Below are 16,493 nucleotides of genomic sequence, written 5' to 3'. Positions count from 1 at the left end.
GGAAAACGGAGAAGGGCAAAACAAGAGGTATTAGGTAAGGAGGAAGCATCAGGGTGTGTTTTAAAGTCCTGGCAATCAACGGGGCTGTCAGTTTCCACCTTCCACCAAGGAAAAGCCAACATCAGTCCCCCATCCATCCCCATATGCTGTCATAGCACCCTGTAATACTTTTCCAGAGTCCTTGATTCAATTGTAATGAATAAATGTGTCATTAGTTAAGATCTGTCCTTAAGCTCCCCGAGGGCAAGGACTGCGTCTATCTCCTTCCCCTCTCTTATCTCTAGTGCCTAACACTGTTCCTTTCACACGGGAGGTGCTCAGCCAATCCTTGTTAAGAGCATGAATGAAGCAACCCGCACACCGAAGTAACTTCCGCCCCAGAGGCTACGTACAGAGTATTGTTTCAAGGCCTCTTGGCTCCCAAAACACATCCTGGATTGAGAGGATGGTGGTATTGTCACCTCTTCCTCTAACTTGGAACCCCTTTGTGCTTCTGCCAGCCACTTTCTCTTTCTCTCTACTTTGGTCTTATTATTTCTCCGGCTCTGGTGTCTCTGGCTCGAAGTCTCTCGGAGTCTGCACAGGAAGCACGCAGCTTTAGGTCTGAGGCTATTGGTAACGGAAACATTGGTGCCTGTGTAGATTTAATAAAGGTCACAAACTCTTTTTTTATCTTTGTCATTAATTCCTGTCTCTTGCCCGTGTTCCGTCTCAGACCTGATTCTCCTCATCTTCCTGTGTCCCGCTCAAAAGTCTTACCACCACCCAGGACCCACTCCTCCTGCCCGTGGATTTTCTGATGGACCCCAGAAGGTACTGAGAGGAAAATCACCGAGCTAGCCTCTCTCCCCTGATTTCCTGCCCTGCTGGCCTCGTAGCTCTGCTGACCACATCCTCTCTCATCTTACTTATATACTTCCTCACCAGTCACGTCACCCAGGAGTTCTCAGTCCCCTAAATCTGTCACTGACCCCCACCCAGGCTCTCTGCTTTACCCTCCGCTCTCATTCCAAGGCTCCTGTCCTTACGTTTCTCCCTACACTGCTTTTAGAACCATGTCTCTCTGCTTGGAAGCAGCCAGTCACGTCCCCTGTTGGATCTCCAGCACCCCTTTTTCCCACAGGTGACAGTACTGACTACAATGCTGTCAGGCCGGTGGTGGTCAAGTACCCGGGGCAGCCTTGGGCTGGGGCCCCAAAACCCTTCTCGGGGATCCCAGCTCTGTGCCCTCTATGCCTTTACTTACACTGGGACGGATGGCCGGCAAGTGTCCCTGGCTGAAGGGGACAGGTTTCTACTGCTTCGAAAGACCAACTCAGACTGGTGGCTGGCAAGGCGCCTGGGAGCACCCCCCACTTCTCGACCCATCTTTGTCCCAGCTGCTTACATGACGGAGGAATCTATCCCTTCCCGGAGCCCATCCACCATCAGCCCCAGCCAATCCCTCTGGACACCTGGTGAGTACTCCCTTCACCTTCTTACCTCCCTGGCTTCTAGGAATTATTGGAAGGATCTCTCTCCCTCAGAGCATCTGCTGACCCCCTTCTCTTACTTCCCTCCGATCAGCCTCCTCTTCATCCCCATCGCAGTGTCCCCGTTTCCTCTCCTCCTAGTCTTACACTTTCTAGGTCTCGTACTTTTCCACAGCCTCCCCTGCTCTTGTCTTCCTTGTGAATCCCCAGGATGAGGGATCCAGCCAAGATCACCCCTCTGACCCCCTGCCCCTACTCTTCCCATTTCTCTGTTTCCAGGGCCAGAGTTGTGTCATGGCTCCCCGGAGGAACTGCATGTGTCTCAGGAACCTCCAGGCGGGACGCAGACCACCTCTAGGCAGCCTCCTCCTCTTCCCCCCAAAATGTGTAGAAGCGTCAGTGTTACCAATTTGAGGCCTACACTCCCGAAACCCTTCCAGGAAGGAGCAAGTGGCAGATCTCTCTCTCAGGAAGACTTACTGCCAGAGGCCAATGCCAACACGGTGAGTCACAGCCCTTCTGAGCGGAGTAAAGAGTAAACGGTTATTTACTGCTGGGCCCTGTTCTAGGCACAAAGGCAAACAAGGCAGACAGAATCTCTGCCTTCGAGGGATTTCCATGGGGGTGACGAACATATAAACAAGTAACTGTTGGTACTGGTGAGTGCTACCAAGAAGCATGAATGTAGAGAGTGATGGAGGTAATGTGCGAAGGCATCTCCCAGGAAATGACATGTGGTTGATCCGAATAAGGAGGAGGAAGAAATAGCCGGGAACCAAACTAGGAAATGAGAAGGAATTCTAGCTGAGGGATAACAAGTAGCAAAGATCCTGGGAATACATGGAACCTGGCAGATACAGAGGAACTGAGAGAGAGCCAACGAGCTATGTTTTTCTCTCTAACTCCTGGCCCAGGGCAGGGTTTTTCCTGGGTCCCATCTTGCCAGCTCAGGTCACCAGCAAGTCCCATTTAGAGATGTAACTCCCTCGCTCTTCTTGAAGACTCAGCTCCTCCCCTCTCTCTTACTTGCTGGTGGATTAAAATGGCCCCTCCTCTCTCATACTCCCCTAGTAGGGGTCCCTGACCCCTCTCCCTCTCTTCCCTTTCATTCTGGAGAATGTGAGGGTGGGGCGCTCCCCTCAACCACCACCCCCCCTCAACACACACACAAAAAGCCGGTTCCCCTTTCCTGAGGCCCTGGGGTAGGGGCGGGGTGGGGGAGGAGGGAAGTTGGCAACAGGAAGTGAGGAGGAGAAAAGCAAAGAAGAGTGAGGGAGGGAGTAAAAAAAAAAACAAAAACCCATCCAGCTGGGGACTGGGGTTTCTTCCCCAGTACCTGGGTCACCCCAGCCAGGAGCTGGGGGTGAGAAAACAGTGGGGGGGAGAGGAGGAGGAGGTTAGGTGGAGAGAAGATTGAGGAGGGGCACAGGCAGAGTAACTACCTTTTTCTTCCCCCTTTCCTGGCAGGCAAGACCCCAGCCCCTCATGTCAGAGCACCCTGTGTACTGCAACCTAGTGGACCTTCGCCGCTGTCCCCGGTCTCCTCCCCCAAGCCCTGCGTGCCCCCCACTGCAGAGGCTGGACTCCTGGGAGCAGCACTTGGACCCTAACTCTGGACGCTGCTTCTACATACATTCGCTGACCGGCTCCAAGTCCTGGAAGCCCCCACGCCGCACTCGCATGCGGGAGATGGTGAGACCTTCCCTCCTGCCTGTTCGTGTGTTCCCTCCACCTCCTCCTTTCCCCTAGTGAACCCCAAAGTGGCGTGTTTTCTCTCTGGGGCTGCCATCAGAAAATTGCTGAGAAGGATGTTGAGAGCGGGTTGAGGTGGCGTCTGGCCGTAGCTTTCGTCCTCACCCCACTCCCCAGAACCCTGGCTCCATGGAGGGGACACAGACCCTGCATAGGGACAATGGTGTCCTGCAACCTCAGGCAAAGGGCTCAGAATCTGACACCGCAACCCCAGAACTGCTGGGCCCCCAGGTGAGATTCCTCCCTCCTCCTGAACACATGCAGGAAAAGCCATCTTTTTACTACTCTCTTTTATGCAAGATGTTCATCAGTTACCCATCACACACCCTGCCTCTCACCCACATCCGCACCCCTCTTCCCCCTATAGCCGGGACTCTGAAGCTGACGTTTCCTCCACCTGTTTCTCCAACCCCCCCCCCCCCCCCCGCCCCCCAGCTCCACCCCTCAGACCAGCCTTCAGCCTTGCAGCCCTCTCGACCTCTGCCGCAAGTCCTGGACGACCCCCATGTAAGTCACCCACTTCCTTGTGCAGGCCGAGATCCTCACTGCCCCACCCCCCCAATTCCTGCTCCTTTAGAAACATCTTCCTCTTTCTGAGTGTTCTCTCCGTATACGCTCTTACGCAGCCTCCCCCACCCCCCAACTGTAAAGGACCTCACTCCTGGGACACCCCCCCCCCTTGGGAAAGCAGTGGCGGCTGTGGGGGGCCCTGGGTGGCTTTTTAATACCCCTTGCTCCACTCCCCAGGAGGTGGAAAAGTCGGGCCTGCTCAATGTGACCAAGATCGCCCAGGGGGGGCGGAAGCTCAGGTGACGAGACCCCGGAATACCGCAGGGGCCTGGGCGGCTGGATTCCGTAGAACCCAGGGCAGGGAGAGCGCCCTCTCCACGTGATTCTAACTGACCTTTGCCCTACTACCACTGCGCTCCCCCCCTCCCCCGTCCGCCCCTGCAGGAAGAACTGGAGCCCGTCTTGGGTGGTGTTAGCAGGTAACAGCTTGGTCTTCTACCGGGAGCCACCGCCGGCCGCGCCCTCCTCAATCTGGGTGAGTGTGAGGGAGGAGAGGTGGGGGCGTGCTGGAGGGGTTCGGGCAGGACTCCTACAGCCTCGGGCCAACTGTGCGGCGGAGGTGGGGGAGGGGGAGTAAAGGAAGAGGCACAGCCTCCCTTGTCCTCGCAGGCCCCCGGGTGGGAGGGAGGCAACGAGGGGAACAGCGCCGTGGCCTCAGTTTCTCCCGATTGCCAGGGACCAGCGGGTAGCCGACCCGAAAGCAGCGTGGACCTGCGCGGGGCAGCCCTGGCCCAAGGCCGCCGCCTGTCCAGCCGCCGCAACGTCCTGCACGTGAGTGCCCTCCCGCGCCTACCCAAAGCTCCACCCGACCCGAAGGTGCGCCTCGGGTTTCCCCGCACCGCTCTCCTGCTCGGCCTCCCGGCGTTTTGTGCTCCTCCCCGCTGACTCAAGCAAGCCCCCTCTCCGCTGGCCCCTCAGATCCGCACGGTCCCTGGCCACGAGTTCCTGCTGCAATCAGACCAGGAGACCGAGTTGCGAGCCTGGCACCGCGCGCTGCGGGCGGTCATCGAACGCCTGGTGAGATGGGTGGGAGATGGCGCGGCCCAGCCGGGAGAGAGGCTCGGCCCGGGCGGGGCAGAGGGAGTGGTGAAGGAACAGTAGGATTTTGGGGTGGTAGGGGGCACGGTGGTCTCGCTGTAGGGCCCTGAGGTGGGGCTGGGACGTGGGACCCCAGCAACCGGCCACCATCTCCTTGCGTCGAGCTGGGGGGTGCAGATTTCTCTTTTCTCTCTTCCAATCTCCGACTCGGCCCACCTCGCCCTTCCGGGTCTAGGATCGAGAGAACCCCCTGGAACTGCGTCTGTCCGGTTCGGGACCGGCAGAGCTGGAGGAGCTGAGCGGCGGAGAGGACGACGAAGAGGAGTCCGAGCCGGTGTCCAAGCCACTGCTGCGGATCGGTGGCCTTCGGAGCTCCAGTGAGGGGCGGGCCTCGGGTGGGCGGGCCCGGGGGCGCATCTCCCGGCTCCTTCCAGGCGGCGGCTCTCGCCCTCATTCCACCTGCTCCTACAGGTCGGTGTCCTGAAGGAACTGAGCAGAACCGCGTCCGGAACAAACTAAAGCGGCTTATCGCAAAGAGACCACCCTTGCAAAGCCTGCAGGAGCGTGGGCTGCTCCGAGGTGAGGTGGCCTAGGCTGACGGGCACCCCTCTCTTTCGAACCTGCTGTAGTATTTTTGGAAGCACTTCTGTGTTCCTGATCTGGGCATCAGCCCACTTCGTGGATGAGAAAACTTCAGTGAGACTCACAGTAGAACTTCCCAGAACTAGATCAGCGGTCTTCTGCTCCTCTGCTGCTTATTTTTGGGGAGAAATGGTGTAGCTCCTTGCGGGGGGCCTAGAAAAGGCAGCCAGGAGGGCCAGCCCAACTTTGGGGTGAAAACTTGTGCTAAGAGCTTCCAGGGGTGCTGCTGCCACCGGCTTCCCATCTCACTCTGTGCCTCTCCAGACCAGGTGTTCGGCTGCCAGTTGGAATCACTGTGCCAGCGGGAAGGGGACACCGTGCCCAGCTTTGTGCGGCTCTGCATCGCTGCTGTGGATAAGAGAGGTCACTTTTCCAGAGACCCCACCACCTCCCCTTCCAACAGGCCAAGGCCTAGAATTCCCCACCTCCCCCACCCTGCCTTATTTCTCTCCGCCCTTGGGTCTCTCACCAGTCCTTACCTTACGCAGTTTAGAGCAGGAATTCTTATTTGCTCCCTGCCTGGTCTCCTAGGTCTAGATGTGGACGGCATTTACCGGGTGAGCGGGAACCTGGCAGTGGTCCAGAAACTTCGCTTCCTGGTGGACAGAGGTGAGAAGGCTTGTGGGCATGTGGCGGTACTATGAATTTCATGCCTCAGAACCACAGGCAGTTTCTCAGGGAGCTGGCGGAACAAGGAGGTCTGGCTAGAACAGCATGTCTTAGCTCTTGATCTCTTCTCGTCCGTGTTGCAGAGCGTGCAGTCACCTCCGATGGGAGGTATGTGTTCCCAGAACAGCCAGGACAAGGTACTTACATGGAAGGCCCCTCAGAGCCTTAAAACATCTGACACCCTCCCTGCTCCTTCTGGCTCCCTCTGTGTCCCGCTCCTGGGTGGGTTGTCCCCCTCCCCACCTCAGCTGCCTTGCCCCCCTGTAGATCTCCTGGGTATTTCTGTGGTCTGCCTTAATTGGATCTTCTCCCAAACTCCTGACCTCTCGGTCTCTGGATCTCTCTGGCCCTTCATGAGCCCTGAACCCCTCTGTACCTCCTTCTCCTCCCAGAAGGCCGATTAGATTTGGACAGTGCTGAGTGGGATGATATTCACGTGGTCACTGGAGCCCTGAAGCTTTTTCTCAGGGAGCTACCCCAGCCTCTGGTGCCCCCATCATTGCTGCCCCATTTTCGTGCTGCCCTTGGTAAGGGATGAAAACTTTGGGCAATACCCTTGGTATGGGGGTGGGGCGTAAAGGATAAAGAATAGAGTTTCCTCTATGCCCTTCTGTCCCATCCTGAGCATGGAGATGGAAAACAACTTTCAACTCCTATTATTTATTTATTTATTTATTTATTTAGAATGTTTAGAGGGCTGACTTAAAAAGAATTCTAAAGCTGCAGTTGCTGGGGGGGAGGGTGCCTGGCCGCCTCGGTCAGTAGAGCATTCAACTCTTGATCTCAGGGTTTTGACTTTGAGCCTCATGTTGGGTGTAGAGATTGCTTAAAAATAAGATCTTAAAAAATAATAATAAAGCTGCCGTTGGGCTCAGTGGAAAAGAAAGCTGTGGTAGATTACTGGTGTCTCCCGTGGACGTGGGAAAGAGTAGCGAGTTTACCCACCCTGCCCTCGCACCTTCCCCAGCCTCACCCCCGTGCCCTTCCCTTCACTTTTTCTCTCTAGCACTCTCCGAATCAGAGCAGCGTCTCTCTCAAATACGAGAATTAATAGGCTCAATGCCCAAGCCCAACCGGGATACTCTGCAGTACCTCCTGGAACATTTATGCAGGTCAGGAAGGCTGAGCATCTCTGTGCACGCGGAGGGAGGGTGGAGTGGGGCATGCAGTGGGCACTGTGTTCAGATGCAGTGAAGGTAGGGGACACCTGGGTTTCTCACCTGTTTAGTGGGCAGATGGAGGAAACAGGCAACCTCTGGGTGGGGCATCAAGTGGGGTAATGGGGATGAAGAGATGCCGAGGGATGCTGTGAGCCATCTCACCGCTCCTGTCCCCTGGCCTCTTTGTCTCCTGTTGGGACCGTGCTCATGGCTTATTTGGCTGAGCTGGGCCTGGGCAGTGAGCTCTGAGAAAGAATAGCCATTTGAATTAGAGTCGCCCAATCTGTGAGCAAGGAGGACTCTAGGGCAGCCTTTGAAGCTGGGAAGAGGCAGGCATCTCCTGGGTTGTGACATCCAAGTCGTATCCTGAAGGTTTCTCTCTTGGTCGCATCTTCACGCCCTTTGTGGCTCTCTGCTTGGTTTCCTTCAGCCACCACGTGGAGGGTCCCGAAGCTTCCTGCTCGTCCCTTTGAAGGGTTTGATTTATCTAAAGTGGTGAAGCTGCTGCCTTGTAGCCCCTTCTCTTGATCTCTGCCCACAGGGTGATAGCACACTCCGATAAGAACCGCATGACCCCCCACAACCTGGGAATTGTGTTTGGGCCGACCCTGTTTCGGCCAGAGCAGGAGACGTCTGACCCGGCCGCCCATGCTCTCTACCCTGGGCAGCTAGTCCAGCTCATGCTCACCGACTTCACCAGCCTCTTCCCTTGACCGGGGCAAGGAAGAAGACAAAACGTGCTTCCGCTGATGTCTGTTGGCGACCCTTTGGTGGGGGTGGGGATAGTGGGTGTTCTGTTTTGAGGACATCCCATTAAATCCTGTGTCTCTGAGATAACTGTCTTCGTGAGTCTGGCCTGAGGGGTTGGGGTGGGTTGCGGGAGCCTTCCAGAAAAGGGAAGTGGGTGGATTAACCTCTCTTCTCTTCTTGTTCCCTGTCATCAACCCCCGCCCCCAAGATACAAACGTGGGAAGCAGGGCACTTTCTGATGCAGTTCCTTTATTATCCAGAAACAGTGTCATCATCAAATCCCTCCTCAAAACATATACAGAAGGTACACAGCCCCGCCCGTACCTCCCATCCCTGGGGCATGGGGGAGGGCTATGGCTCCTCCTCCCAACTTCTCGAGGGGATGGAAACCCCTTAGGAAATGGATCTGTGATTGCTGGGATTCATTCCTCCCTCTTCAGGCGCTGGAGTTGAGGAATTGTGTCTCCCCAGGCAGGGATCCCAGTAAGATACTCATGTTGCCCACAGCCATGTTGGGGGGCCCAGAGGGAGGTGGGGTACGTTCAGAGCTGTCCTCCTGATCATGGGAAGGGGGAGGACTCAGCCCCTGGGCCTCATCCAGAATAGCCACGAAGTCCAGCTGAGTGTTGTCGAGGTCAAGAGAGTCCAGAGGGTTGCACACCTGCCCTTCAGGAGGAGCGCACAAGGCAGGACCCCCCCCCAGCCTGCCCACCTCAGGATGACCACAGCTGGGGTTGGTGTTCCCCACCTTGAGCGTCCCATAGCAAGTGGGCAGTGGGGGCAGAAGTCGGGGTGGTGCTGTTGCCCTATGGGGGGCCTTGTTTGCCCCCACTGCAAAATTTTCATGGCAGGGTGGAGGGGCGGGATAGGAGCCCGACTTGTGATTGGGCAAATTAGGTGCAAAACCAGGTCCGTATGTGGCCATTGGACCCTTGGCAGGGCTTGGGCTAACCTGGGAACCCCCTAGAAACTTGGGACTCTGGTAGAGAGGTTCCTGGACTGGGGGATCTCCCCTGCCCCCACCCTCCCAGAGCAGTTCCTGTTGAGACTGAACGTAATTACACACCAACTGGGCCTTGAGTTGTCCTGTGGAGTGAGTGGGGGAATCAAAATCCAGGCTGGGCCTGGGTTCTGAAAGAAGGTAATCGGTGGGTGGCTGGGAATAGGCACCTGACTGGGGATATTGAGGAGGGGGAGGCTGGGGGTAGTGAGAGAACAGAGGCTGTGGGCGAGGAGGCCCGTCACTGGGGTGAGCATTGAGGCAGGGCGCCAGACCTGAGGAATCAGAACCCACTGGACACCCCTGTTCCGGCTTGACCTGCACTTGTCCGTAATGTTCAAGACGAGGACACTGACTGTAGACTCCAGCTGGAGCCTTGGGGCCTGGGTACAGCCCGGAGTGGGAAGGGAACTCACCCCATGGTTCAGGGGGGGGTTCAGGATAGGAGACCTGCTGGGGACAGGGGTTTGGCCCATAGTTGGTGGGTGGACCAGGTCCAAGAGGCAGGGAGCCTGGACCCCTAGCTCCATAAGGTTCAGCCGCTGCCCCTTCGGGTCCCCCATATCCCAAAGTATCAGTAGGTGGGAAGTCCATATAGGGGTTTAGACCACTGCCTATCATGGAGGTCCCACCTTCTGGCTCCTCCTGTAGCCCTCGGGTATCCATGGCAACATTCTCAGTGATGCTGGGGGGCTGTGGTGAGTAGACAGTGGCTGGGAGTTGGGGATCGAAGTTCCGTCCTCCCCCTGCCACGGTGGGGGGCGTGTGGACACACCCCAGGCTCTTGAACCGCTGGACTCTGGCTGGGGCAGGGCGGTCAACAGCCCGGGCCGGGTCACTGGCCCTCCGGGTGACCCCTACGTTGGGGTTGTATCCTGGATACTCAGCTCGGCTTCTCCAGGGAGGTGCAGGAAGGGTCCCCATCCGATCCAGGCTGGGTGCTGCCGTGGGTGGGGTACCACCTCCCCTGGCTGAAGCATATCTTGCCCGGAGCAGGTAGTGCTGGGCAGGTGTGAGGCCGGGCAGGGAGGAAGCCCCGTTCTCTGGCGGGGATCCAGGAGGGTAAGGGGAGGCCAGCGAGGAACGGCGGCTGACGGTATAGGCTGAGCTGACGCTGCTGGAGCTGCTGCTGCGGCGGTCAAGAGATACCGGGGGGCCCAAGCGGCGAGACACAGGGGTGCCTACAAGTGATAAGGGGAAAAAAGCAGGGTGGTCAGGGAGCCCTCTGAATCTCACCCTGCCTCCCCCATGGGACAGCCTTGTCCTGGAATCCCAGGGACAGGCTCCTTAACTCTGACAACTCAGTTCTGTCTCTTCCCATGCCCTTTGCACGTCTGCGTCACCAAGCATTCAGAACCACTGTGAACGGTTGTATAGGTTGTACACTGCACAGCCCTAGGGAGCAGCATTCACGTTATACTTTGTATATCACAATTACCTGATAGATGGAAGGAAAGTGTCTGAGGAAGGGGGACATTTTTCTAATTGTACAAAGGTGCCATAGGGCAGGGAAGTCCTCCTTCCAACTTCAGAGAAGGTCCCGATCTCAGCCCAGCCACTACCCCCACACCCAGGTCTCACCAGTATGGGTCAGGCTGGGCAGTTTGAGGCCCCGGGGCCCTATCGGCCGAAGTTGATGTAGCTGGTCCAGTCTGAGGTTCTCAAGGCGGCGAAGAGTGGACAGGCCAGTGCCAGCAATGCAAGGCCCCTCATCCAAGCTGGACAGGTCCTCAGTGCTGCCCCCTGCATTTCCAGTCATTTCCACACCACTGTCTGTATTGGCTGCACTGCCTGCTGGGGAGTGGTCGCTGCTGCAGGACGACTGGGCCCCAGGGCTGGGCTGCGGCTTCTGCAGGGGCGAAAATGAGGGCTGAGGGCAGTCCCTGCCCCACAGTTCCCTGAACATGGTGAGTGGCTAAAGCCTGTGTCCCAGTGACTGCTGGGACCTAGGGGAAGCTTACAGGTAGAGGGAAGGCTGAGCAGGTGAGGGTCGGGGGCAAACCGGAGACAGATTGAAGAGAAGAGCCTAGGCTGCCTGGGCTCAAATTCGCACTTAGTTCTGTGACCTTGGACAATTTGTCTATGTGCCTGAGTTATGTCACCCGAAAATGTGGAGAGTGAGTTCCTGTTTCACAAAGTTGTCGTGAGGAGTGTAGGAGATTATAATCATACTACATGTGAACGGTACATGTAAACCGTACATAAATCAGAGTAATATACTGAGCCCCATATAAGAGTCTGTTGAACCAATTCCATAATTAATTATACTAAAATCTCTCGATTTGAGGTAACCCAAGGAGCACCCCTGGGATGAGAGACTGGAGGATTGTCCACAGAAGAGCAATTTACAGAGGAGGACACGGAAGGGTTGGGAAGGGGCTGGACGGATGTGGGCGGGGCAGGCGGGGCCTAGAGGTAGGAGTTGCCAGGGCCAGCTCACCACGGCCCCCTCCGGCACGGTCAGTCTGCTGTCCTCCCTGATGGGGCCTCCGTCCCGCTCCCTCTTGGGCTCCACCGTGGACAGCGACGGTGCCCTGGGCAGGGGGCCGTCTCCTCGGTGCCGCTTGGTCACATGGGCGTCAGGACCGTGCACTGTCTTGACGTGCTTCCGGAGCGAGCTGGGGTCTGTGTAGCGTTTGGTGCAGCCGGGGAGCTTACACACGTACGGCTTCTGTTGGACGGACAGTGGAGACAGCAGGCGGAGGAATCAGAGCAGGGGAGTGCAGAACGGACGGGAAGAAGAGGTGGCATCAGTTGGGGAGGAGGGGGTCGGGGACGAATGCACAACACCCACGGAATTAAGGAGCGAGTGGGACCCTTGGAGTAAAAAATGAGAGGACCAGGGGAAAGATTAGGAAAACTGACAGCCCGGGTCTGTGAGGCCTCATCAGGTCAGGGGTTGAAGGGACCTCGGGTCTCCTCCAGGTCGAATGGGTCTATTGAGGTTGGCCCTTTGGCTGGTTAGAGGTAGGGGTGGGGTGGTTAAGTGGAAGTTCTTCGTTTCAGAAAGACCATATCCAGGTGAATTAGGTGGGGGGCGGGGACTCACCTCTGTGGAGTGGGTGCTGCGCTAAGGGATTTCTTATGGGGGAATCTCCCCATAGCTGGCTTCTCAAGTGGGGAGGGTCTCTTAGGTGGGGCATTCACCTCATTGGAGTGGGTCCGATTCTGGTGCTTGGCTCGGTCACTGGCATTGCTGAAGGCTTTACTGCAGCCCTCGTGCTCACACATGTACGGCTTCTCACCCGTGTGCGACCTCAGGTGCGTCTTCAGATTTTCAAGGCGTGAGTATGACTTCCGGCACCCCTCGAACTAGGGGATGTTGGGGTCAAAAGATAGCTCTCAGACAGAAGGACATGGAGATTAGAAGAACGGTAAATCTCAAAAGGGACATACATCAGAGACTGTAACTCAAGACGGGAGAGCAATTCCCAAAATTCAGGGACGAGAGTAGGCAAGAGCCGGGCAAACGGGAAGCCGGAGGGGGTGCGGCCGTGAGCATCTCCCCATCAAGCCAGAGCAGATCTTCCTGCGTGGGAATCTTAGACTGGCTTAGGATGGGGTCATTCTGGGAGCGTCTTAAGTCCTTGACACCGAACTTCTCCATTAGGCGGAGTAGTAAGCACAGTGCCTACAACCCAGAGTACTTTTGGCGGCCCACAAAAATGTCTTAATTTTTTAAAAGCAAGCGGAAAATAGCATTTTAGGTCCAAGAAAATGTTCTAATATACAACACCAGTATGTTCATCTTTATACTAACCCAGTCCGAAGATACATTTTTTTAAATATTTGTTTATGAAGGCAAAAGTGTCTAGGATCCATGAAAGTATGAGCTCTGCCTTGGCGGGGAGCCCCGGTTTAGGGAAGGACCCTGAGCTGGGGAAGTGGGTGCCTCACCGTGCACTTGTGCGGCTTCTCGCCTGTGTGTCTGCGCATGTGGACCACCAGCATGTACTGGGCTTTGAAGGGCCTCAGCTCTCTGGAGCAGCCCCCCCAATGGCACACGAACTCCTTCCTCTCCCCATGGATGTGCTCACTGTTGATGTGCTGAAGGAGATACAGAGGCTCTCTGAGGTTCCCTTCTGCCCCCAAGTCCCAAAGCAGACCTTCCCTGGACCTCTCCACCCCACCTCATTCCTCCTGGGCTCCGCCTCATGGGGAAAGAGGCGGCAGGAAGAACATCACAGCCCGCACCTCCGTTCTCCCACGTTTCTAAAACAAAGCTATAGCTCCCGAGCTTCTGCCGTCCCACCTGGCCACTCTACCTCTGACCTCGGTATCCTGGGACCTCCTGCCCTTAGCCTAACTCTACAGTGCCCCTCCAGAATGTCCTACAAGATCCAGCCAGCATTCCTGTTACCCCCTGGGGCTCACATGCACCAGCTGCTCCTGGGAGTCAAATTCCTGGCTGCAGCCATCCCAGCGGCAGTCAGTCTCATACACAGATTCGGGCTCAGGCTTCTCCTCTCTCTCCAGGTCCTCCCGCCCATCCAACATCCCCAGCAGGGGATCCTAGGGCAGAGGAGGCAATCCAAGGGTCACTGGGGTGACAGCTTTTGTTTGGCTCCGGTTTCAGAGTTAAAGTCACCCCCGCCTTACCTGTGTGCCTGTGGAGTTGGGGCTGGACATATCACCCTCCAAGGGCTCCTCTGGGCACTTGCTAACCAGCGGGTCCAGCTCAGATTTCAGCTTCCCCAAGGGAAGAGGTGAGGGTGATGAAGGCAGAAGGGGGCAGAAGGAAGAGGGAGCCCAGCCAGGTCTTCCTGCCCTAAGTGCCCCCACCCAAGCCGCTGGAACCCCTGGGTTTGGAAGACACTTCCTCCTCAGACTGCACTGGGATGGGCAAAAGGTGGGATCTCATTTGGAAGAGTCTGAGTCAGCCCCAAGGAGTGAACCCCACCAACCATACCCCTTTATGTTTTTGCTACTGAAAACTTTTAGATCCCCTGTCCTTCCTTCACTGTTCCCCATAAAGTCCACCACCCACCCACCCTGAGCTGAGGGAAACTGGGCGGCAGTATGAGGACTCTTACCTGGCAGGTTGGGAGGGGTCCCCGGGACTGAGGATGCGGCATCATCCCACCCTGAGTGGGGTCATGGGGACCACAGGGCTGGACCCCGAAGGAAGGCGAGGTCCCTTTTTGGTGATTCATCTGGGGTGGGAATCCCAGAGACGGGCTGAAGAGGTGGAGGAGAGGCAGTTATTTAGGACTATCATCTCAAAGAGTTTCAGGAGGTCTCGGGCTATTCTGGAGTGTTTCTGAAAGACGGTATGGGAAGTGGTTGAGGCAGGCCCAGGGAAGCACGGAGGAGGGCTTCAGCACCTTTGAGATGATAAGGATTCAAATTGGGTCGGGTGCTTTGGAGGGCTTGAGGCTTTTAGTGGGGTTTGGTAGGGTCTTTAGGGGCCTCTTAGCCCAAGGCTCTCTGCACCTCATGGTGCCGATGGAGAGGTGACCATAGGAGCCCCCGGGAGATGCACAGCGTGAGTTGATGAAGGCCACGAGGGAGCTGGGTGAGGTGCGGATAACTGTCTGCAGGTCCAGGCTGGCGTCTGACAGAGGTGAGATGGAGAGTGCCCGCTTCTTGGCCAACTTGACTGCACTTCGGGGAGGAGGAAAGAGTGGGGCTGGGGCAGGAAACAGGGGAGATAGCTATGGTAAATGGGGCATGTCTCCATACACCCAACCCATGGATCCTGACTCTCAACAAAAAAATGACACTTGACTCTGCTTTGCCCTACTGACCCCATCTGTGACCTCCCGATCATGCTCTGACCCCTTGCTCCAATCTCCAAGAATTTCCCCTTCCAAGTTTGATCCCTTGCCTCCCCTCCCAACTTTCTCTTTTAGAGCAAGTCCCCGAGGGCCAGAAAGGGAAGAGATGTTGCCTGAGGCCTCACCCTCAGTGCAGCTGTTGGTCTCTCTGGCTGGCCCATAACTGTGAGGGCCAGACATGAGGTTGGCCTGGTGGCAGAAGGGCAGACCAGGCAGTCCTAGAAAAGAGAGATAGCCGGAATGGGGAGCGGGAATGGGGGACACATAAGGCCTCATCTCGAAACCCCAGGAGAGGCCTGATCCCATATCCCAAGCCTATGAGACAGAGAACCTCAGATCGTCTCGTGGGTTAGAGACTGGCACGGGGTAGGAGATGGAAGAGGGGTGCCTGGGGCTGGTTGAGAGAGCTGCCAGTCTTCAAGGCCTGGAGATTAGTATTTGCACTGACCTTCTGTCCCCATGCTGGGGGCCTGACTGGGGAGGGGCCGGAGACAGCAGGGCTCGCCATAGCTACTGACTGGCGGTGGGGTCATCGAGTTGAACATGGTGTCTCAGAGGAGAGTGTGGGGACACTGCAGGAGGGGAAGGGAGATCTGCAAGTTATAAAGGCAGGAGGGAAATAAGGAAGGTCAGATAAACTAATTCAGGTACAGAACCTCTAAGACATCTGCCATGGGAAATCAAAGTGAAAGGAGCATCACTAGGCCAGGGTGAGGGTAAGGAAAGGAGTCCCAAAGAGGCAGAGGCTGTCTTGAGGAGTTTTGTGGGAACTGAGTGGGATCTTTGCCTGGGTGGTCTAAGCGCTCCTGCGTGTGTGTGGGTGTGTGTGTGTGTGTGGCGGGGTGTGTTTAGGGGGAGTATTATGGACTAATTGAGCCTTGATGAGCTTCAAGTGATTTTATACCATGGCCCTCTATTTCTTCTTGCTCTGACCACGGGCCGGCTTTGAGGAGTGGAATGGGGGAACTCAAGCTGAGCCTCTTTGCCTTCGTTTGTTCCTGCCCAGCGACAGCCCGGCTACAATCTCTCCAGCATCCAGCAGAGGGTGCTCTCGCCACAGCTCAGACGGAGAGGCTGGTGGGGCCAGGAAGGAGCGCAGATGATCTGCCTTTTTCTAAGGCAGAAAACTGTGTATAGAAGGGGATAAGATTTCTGAGGGGAGCCTCCCGGGTCTGTTGAGTACAAAGGCTGGAAACTGGTGTTATCCTGGGGTAGTTTGAATCTGGGCGCCCACCTCGCTTGGTCTATTTTGGGGGAGCAGGAAAGGACTGTAAGAGAAGGCTTTGAGAGAATGAAAAAACAGTCATTATCCATTAGAAAAGAGTTGTGAGGGAGAGGATTCTGCTGTCCGCTTTTCTCCTCAAACTCCAGTTTGGGTTCCACCCCGGGTTTTCCGGTCTCCCGGGACTGAGGGTGGGGTGGGGCGGGGTAGGGTGGAGAACGACCGGGAGCGGGCCGGCCGGCGCGGTGGGTGATCCCGGGATGCTGGGATTTAGGGTGAGGGCGGGGTAAGATGGGGAGCGGAACCCGGACCCCATGACCCAGCCCAAGCCCCGCAGCCTGGACTGTACCCTTCCTAACTCCTCCTTTCCCAGCGGAGAGCTGGATCCCGCATCCAAGACCTCCCAACTCGACCTTGGCACTTTGTGTGCGGGGGGGGGGG

At 56.6% G+C, this 16,493-nt stretch overlaps 2 protein-coding genes across 5 annotated transcripts; one reads left to right on the top strand and one right to left on the bottom strand.

The window, feature by feature from the left end:
- Positions 1-987: 987 nt before the first annotated feature.
- Positions 988-8,135, top strand: ARHGAP9 (Rho GTPase activating protein 9). Of its 4 annotated transcripts, none has more exons than XM_040637171.1 (16): positions 988-1,457; positions 1,752-1,975; positions 2,940-3,164; positions 3,342-3,731; positions 3,972-4,033; positions 4,179-4,269; positions 4,470-4,565; positions 4,713-4,811; positions 5,068-5,209; positions 5,304-5,411; positions 5,739-5,837; positions 6,006-6,083; positions 6,227-6,280; positions 6,536-6,670; positions 7,150-7,255; positions 7,845-8,135. In XM_040637171.1, exons 1-16 carry the CDS (start codon positions 1,142-1,144, stop codon positions 8,014-8,016), a joined length of 2,397 nt encoding a protein of 798 aa, XP_040493105.1. In that variant the 5' UTR covers positions 988-1,141; the 3' UTR covers positions 8,017-8,135. The 4 variants fall into 4 exon arrangements, with proteins under 4 accessions (XP_040493105.1, XP_040493104.1, XP_040493106.1 ...); XM_040637170.1 differs by having other exon boundaries at positions 4,404-4,565; XM_040637172.1 differs by lacking the exon at positions 7,845-8,135 and adding an exon at positions 7,734-7,821 and having other exon boundaries at positions 4,404-4,565.
- A 156-nt stretch (positions 8,136-8,291) lies between these two features.
- Positions 8,292-15,450, bottom strand: GLI1 (GLI family zinc finger 1). The gene is made up of 11 exons (XM_040637169.1): positions 15,279-15,450; positions 14,956-15,048; positions 14,487-14,682; positions 14,087-14,231; positions 13,653-13,742; positions 13,428-13,565; positions 12,951-13,100; positions 12,201-12,365; positions 11,494-11,724; positions 10,635-10,902; positions 8,292-10,234 (listed from the first exon to the last, which is right to left on the bottom strand). Exons 1-11 carry the CDS (start codon positions 15,373-15,375, stop codon positions 8,490-8,492), a joined length of 3,318 nt encoding a protein of 1,105 aa, XP_040493103.1. The 5' UTR covers positions 15,376-15,450; the 3' UTR covers positions 8,292-8,489.
- Positions 15,451-16,493: the final 1,043 nt, after the last annotated feature.

Source organism: Ursus maritimus, unplaced genomic scaffold (genome assembly GCF_017311325.1).
Source record: "Ursus maritimus isolate PB19 unplaced genomic scaffold, ASM1731132v1 scaffold_21, whole genome shotgun sequence".
Lineage (NCBI taxonomy): Eukaryota > Metazoa > Chordata > Mammalia > Carnivora > Ursidae > Ursus > Ursus maritimus.
This window is presented reverse-complemented; position numbering and strand designations above follow the sequence as displayed.